Here is a 6,750-nt window from a genome sequence, read left to right on the forward strand (position 1 = left end):
CCTATATGTGCTATGTCCTCATCTTACAAGCTGTCCAATTTAAATAATATAATAAAATACAAAATGGTCGTGTTTCATCTTTTCAACACACATTGTTCTAAATTTCACATTTCAAAGTGGCATCCCTCAACATTATTATATATTTTAAAATTTTCTCTTTCTAATTGGTGATTGGTTGTAAGATTTTTTCTATTAATTTTTAATAAGGAAAGATTAAAAATCGAAGAAATTCAGATAGACCAATCAAAACAAATGTTAAATTCAGTTAATAATAAATATAAGAATCATCAGAACTATAAGGTAAATATTTTTATTTTGTATTGGCATGATTTTCAAGGAAAACTAATTGCATTTCGTTGCAATAAAAAATATTAGTCACTTGCCTATATAGGCATGGACTAAAAATGAAGATTATTACTAGCAGTCACATGCTTTTGTCCATGCAATGAGTGCACTGATAGGAGATGAGATATAAGAGAAAAATGTAGAATGAACATTAAATAATGCAAATATAAGTTTTTTAAAATGAAATTACAAAAGTAAAAAGTTGAAGATTAAAACATAGATATAAATTTTACAATATTTATGAAATTTGAATATTACTTAAGAATAACTTCAATATTTTACAATTAAATTCAATTTATCAAATATGAAAAAAATAATCATTTAAAAAAAAGAATCAAAAAAATTATTACTAAAAATTAATAAGAGAAATACGAAAAAATAAAACAAAAAATAATGACATCTCTAACAAATATTCTATTGACTAAATAAATTATAGAAACTGGAAAACAATATTTAAAGAAAAAACTAAAATAATATAAAAAATAATTTAAAGTAATTTAAAAACTAAAACCTAAATCAATTTAAAAAAGAAAAAGTTTAATAAATAGAGATCACAACATAATCTAATGTGGAGATCAAAAGTAATTATTTTCTAAATAAATAAGAAAAGAAAAACAATAGTTAAAAGTGGATATTTAAATTACAATATTATGTGAACAAATTAGTATTAATAATTTATAATTTAAATAACATAATATTTACTAAAATCTTTTAAGTAAATTAATAAATATTATTTATTTAAATTAAATTTATCAAATATGAAAAAAAAATCATTTAAAAAAATCCATCAAAAACTCTATTATGAAAAATTAATAAGAGAAATACAAAAAAATAATGTCTAATAAATATTCTATTGACTAAATAAATTATAGAAACTAAAAAATAATATTTAAAGAAAAAACTAATAAAAAAATTAAATTTAAATAATTTAAAAACTAAAATCTAAATCGATTTTAAAAATCAAAAGTTAAATGAATAGGTACAACAATGAGTGGAGATCACAACTAATAAATAGAAAGAAAAAAAATAATAGTTAAAAGTGGAGATAAAAACTAATAAATATCAAAACAAGAGTTGAAAGTGGAGGGAGATAGAAACTGACTGGTAATTAATTAACGGGAAGGATTTCCAATTTTCCAATTAAACTCTTGCAAATTTTCCATCAAAAATTTAATTTCCGAGAACAAAGTTCTCACAAATAGCCTATCGGCTAAATAATATACTATCCAATCATACATCTTTAACGAATCATTCATAACCAATACGCAATAATAATTAATAAATTATTTATTGACAATATCTATTACATTAATGACACAGTACTCTAGAACTTATAACCACAAACGAATCCTATTACTCACTTAACATTAGTGCAATATTCTAAGATAGCTCAACTCAATCTACCCATTGAACATGTGTCAAAGGAATGACAATTCATATAAGAAATATTTTTAACAAAACAAAGTGGCTCAAAATTATATGTATATTAAATATTCTACAAATTAAAATTGTGTTTAAAGGATGTAGATTTTTCATCACATGAAAAGCACGGAAGGTGGTGGAGATGGATCTCATCATGAATATAGTTGTTATGCCAACATCCTCCCACACTATCGAGCCCGATACAACCACTTACCATATGGGATTTTTATCCACTGCATACCACATTGATAAGTTGAGTTCATGTGAGCAAAAGGTCTAGAACTTGAGAAACTCAAACTAATAATCTTTTGTGGAGTGGGTTGGAGTAAGGACTCGAGATCCCTCGCTACTCCGATAAGTAATTTTGGTATGCTAGATCTCATTAGAAATATTATCGCTACGCCAAGCAAAATAAGTGATAACAGAATGGCTAGGTTTCTTACGATAAAGTATTGGACATCTTCCACTATTCCAGTCATCGCCTTCCTAGAAGAGAAGAGAAGAAAAGCAGGGATGCGTGGTGACTTGTTTAATGCAAAACTGAAGACGGTGGGTCATGATACGCTCCGGGTTTTCCTCGATTAACAGTGATACAACTGTATTAAAAAGAGTCGTTTTTGGCAGTTCAAGTACAAGTTGCAGATTTTTCCACAAGAGACAATGGCCTCACATTGTAATATTAATATTTGAAAGATGCAGCGCCGGCTGGCTTGATCCATTTTGTATACTTGGTTGCGTCATATAGATAATCATGATCAACGCTTTCATTCACGAGCTCACTAATTAATTTGCTGTGGGCCTCCTCTCCCCTGTTTAACAATTCGGTCTCTTACAAGTCCCTCTCATGTTACGTTGTCATACAATTTAAACACGTCGTTTCATCAGCGGTCGGCATCTGACGTGTTTTTATTAATGGTACAGCAGTTCTATTCTCCTTTATGGAAATTTGAAAACTGAAGCTAATGGATTCACATTAAAACAGAGGCGGTAAATTGAAATCCAGTCACTACAACAAGTGAAAAATTCTATAGAAAAATGACACATATCCATGAATCCCGATTCCTCTATCGACCCCTTTGTTTCCGTGAGATGAGGTGAAGAGAATATTCCTCTGAATCGAAGCCCACCTCGCTGTTTTCCATCTCGATCAGATCTTCTTCGTGCTGATCTGAACTACGTCTGTTCTTCATCTTCACGTCGATGGAGGTCGTCAACATCTGAACGACCTCGCTCATGGAAGGCCTCCTGTCCATCTTCTGCTCTACGCAGCGCAACGCCGTCTTCAACACATTCTCCATCTCCATCTCCTCCTTCTCATCCCCGCCCGCTCCTCCCTTCAACTTGGGATCCACCACACTTTCTACCCGGCCTTTCTTCACATAATTCTCAACAGCCCACTGCACGAAATTCATCCCCGGCTCATTGAATTTCGTAGCCTCCTGCCCGCTGACCAACTCCAGCAGAAGAATCCCGAAACTGTAGACGTCCGCCTTGGCCGTGATGGGCAGATTCGTAGTCCACTCGGGCGCCAGATACCCGCGCGTCCCTCGAATCCTGGAGAACTCGAAGGTCCGATCTCTGTCCACCAGCTTCGCCATTCCAAAGTCGGCAACTTTCGGCACAAAATCCTCGTCCAGGAGAATGTTCTGCGGTTTGATGTCGCAGTGCAGAATCCACTCCAAACATTCCTCGTGAAGGTAAGCGAGCCCCCTCGCCGTACCGACCGCGACCTGGAATCTCCTACTCCAATCGAGAGAAGTCTGATTTCCTGTAGTGAAGAGATACTTATCGAGAGACCCATTCTCCACGAACTCGTAGACCAAGAGCCTCTTCTTCCCCTCCGCGCAGTACCCGATCATTCGGACCAGATTCATGTGATTCACTCTCCCGATCGCACTTATCTCCGCCCAGAACTCCTCCTCCCCCTGAACGACCCCCTCCAGTCGCTTCACAGCCACCGCTTTGTTCTCAAGCAGTCCCTTGTAAACGCTCCCGAATCCCCCCTTCCCCACCATGTCCCCAAAATTCCCAGTCGCCCTCTTCAGCTGATCGAAAGTAAACCTCCTAAGCCCACCCGGGACAGCAAAGTAGCTCTGTCGATCATACACATCAACCTCGCGTGACACGGTCGCCAGAAACCAGAATCCCAACACAACGCAAACAATCTCCGCGGCCCCAATCGCCGAAACGACAGACAACATCGGGACGATCACGTCGTTTCCCGTGCCCTTCTTCGACGTCGTCACATTCGCTGGCAGCAACTCAACTTTCACGGTCGAGCTGCACTGCAGAGAGCTCCCCGACACGAGAGACGAAACATTAACGACTCTCACGGACTCCGAAACCTTGACGTAAACCGTGTTGTTGATCCCCGGGCTCTGGTACCCACCGATGAGCAGAGACTTTGGAAAACACTGCCCGCTGCCGCTCTCTCTATACGCGAAGCCCACGCAGTAGCAATCCTCCATGCAGATCTCTCTGCACTTGTCGAATGACAACCCTGCAGAGTAGCCACTCTTGTCGAAGCCGTAGTAATCCGTGTAAGGCAGCCGGAGAAGCTGGACGGTGGCGCAAGAGAGCTCTTTCAACGGCCTGCATCCCTTGAACCAGTCGCCGGAGTCCACCATCTCGAAACCCGGCGGACACACGCACTGCGCCTCCGCCTGAGGCGAATACACGCACACCCCGTTTGGCCCGCAGAGTCCCTGCACTCTGCACTGCTCCGCCATGGCAATCCACGTCACCACCCACCTCCGGGCATCCACTAGACTGTACAATCTCAGATTCCCGTCGACGTCCAAGGTGAGTCTTCTGAGAGTCCCTTGTTCGCCGTAGTCGGAGGCGTTGAAAGTGAACTGATCGCTGGAGGTGAAGCCGCCGGAGTGGTCGAGAACGGCGAGCCGGGTAATGTTGTAAGAGGTTCTGCCGTTGTCGAAGGCGTTGAGCCAGGGGGAAGGCCAGTACGTGGCGGTGATGTTGGAGCCCTGGTAAACGAGAACAAGATAGTTGTTTTCGTTGAAGAGGAACGAGAAGTAGCCCGATTTGAAGCTCGACGACCCCATTCGCGACACCAGCGGCACGGTCTTCGTGATGGGCTGCCCGGGGAGGAGAGTATCGGTCGGAGAGTCGAAGCTCTGCCAGAATATCTTCTCGTTCGTGTCTCGCAGCACCAGATTCCCGGTGTTAAGAAGCGCGAGTTCGTTCACGGGCTGCCCCTTGGTCTCGCTTCTCCATGCTATCCTCCCGCCGGCGTCGTTCAGAATCAGGTTGCCGTTCTTCTGGAGGAGGAGGAATGATTTTTTTCCGTTCACCGGATTGTCTCTGTTGGCCATCCAGACCACCGTTTGGGGCTTCGGGGTCCGGGAATACCAGATTGCAAAGGCGTAGGCGTTTTCTCCGACGGAGTAGAAGCCGGCGGAAAATGTTCCGTCGGGAGAGAGTAGCACGGTTTCGTTCTGTTCTGGTGAGAGCGATGATTTTGGGGTCAGGGTCTCCAATCCATGGCTCTGCTGGGTGGAGGAGAGACAGAGGAGAAACAGTACAAAGAGACGATGAGAGAAGCGGGGCGCCATTTTTTCTTTTGCCCTCTCTCAAAGCTCGAGCTCTGGTTTTAAAAAGTTAAGATTTTGATGCTGCTGATGGCGGGTTTTGGTAGTAAAATAATTGAATCCCATTTCTTGACGAAAGAGGGTTTTGAACAGTACGCTCCGTTTGACTACTTTAGGAACGTGGTTTTTAATGGGAAAGGAAGACCCAGGTTTTGAAAGACGTATGCAAAGTCAACACAAGTATGAGCGTGGGGCATGGTGGGGGGAGTGCATGGTCATCTTTACTTCCGCATGGTCCCATATTTCGATTCGAATGACGTTTATTGACATATTTCAAAGTTCTCACATTCTCAATGTTGAGTCGTTTTTAGGTTTTACAGATCACATTCAATTTTCAAATTTCAGTTTCATGCTCTACCTTAGTGAAATAATTTTAATATGCATTGAAGTATATTATAAATGGTAATTTGCATGACACCCACTTTTGTTTAACTTAAGCTTTTTTAGGGTTTGGTCAAGGATTTAAAATTAGAAAATAATTATAATAGTAATATTTGTAAAAAGTTGTAGAAAAAATTAAATATATAAAACAAATATATAATAAAAATATGTGTTATGTAATTAATATTAAGTGATATTTAATTATTAATAAGGAATATCAAAATTTTTAGTCTAAATTGGTTATTTATGATTTGTTGTTAATAATTATTTTTTATCTGTTAAATTCGATTATACTTGAATCCAAGACCTCCTACATAGAGGCTAGCAAGTTACCATTGTATTGTAGACTCTTACCTAAAAACTTATATTTTATTATTTTAAAATATTTAAATAAAATTTTGTCTTATCATAAACTTTCTAAAATAGTACATGTTTATATATTGAAATAATATACAATATATTACTTCAATAAACTTTTGCAATTTAATAATAACAAAAAATGTCATATATACAATATTATAAAAATATAGTATGTCAATCCATAGTCTTATAAATATTCAAGCTCGGGTATGTACCGATCTTAGCTTCTTTTTTCAATATCCATAGGTATTTAATTTTTTTAAATTAAGCTTTGAATGGTACAGATGTTTGTACTATTTCATTAAGTCATCCAACATCTAAAATTGAAATGTAAAAATATCTTAAAATGACATCATTTAAACTTGTTGATCATTTATGTTAGTCATAACTATAACAAATTTTTTCTTTGTGTATTTTGAATAAACGATGTGTCATTGAATTAAGGCCAGTCATCGTCAACAATAACAACTTTTAAGTCATAACTATTGGTATAATGTTTTGAAAAATATTGGAAATTAAATCAACAAGTTGAGGTATTAAATTAACTAGTGTAGATGTTAATAGAACATATGTTATTAAAACCATTGGAATGTGTAACTGGGTCCTCTCCCTTATAATTTATAATTATGAATTA

The 6,750-nt window shown here is 37.8% G+C and overlaps 1 protein-coding gene across 1 annotated transcript; it reads right to left on the reverse strand.

Moving 5' to 3' along the window:
• Positions 1-1,793: 1,793 nt before the first annotated feature.
• Positions 1,794-5,744, reverse strand: LOC149576045 (putative receptor protein kinase ZmPK1). The gene has a single exon (XM_089816166.1). It carries the CDS (start codon positions 5,337-5,339, stop codon positions 2,832-2,834), a length of 2,508 nt encoding a protein of 835 aa, XP_089672292.1. The 5' UTR covers positions 5,340-5,744; the 3' UTR covers positions 1,794-2,831.
• Positions 5,745-6,750: the final 1,006 nt, after the last annotated feature.

The sequence above is a fragment of the Cupressus sempervirens genome, chromosome 1, assembly GCF_028749045.1.
Source record: "Cupressus sempervirens isolate cs-2001-9-10 chromosome 1, ASM2874904v1, whole genome shotgun sequence".
Taxonomy (NCBI): domain Eukaryota; kingdom Viridiplantae; phylum Streptophyta; class Pinopsida; order Cupressales; family Cupressaceae; genus Cupressus; species Cupressus sempervirens.

Excerpts from the sequence above, each read along its gene's own strand:
- LOC149576045 (XM_089816166.1), bottom strand. The coding sequence starts at position 5,339 with ATGGCGCCCCGCTTCTCTCATCGTCTCTTTGTACTGTTTCTCCTCTGT.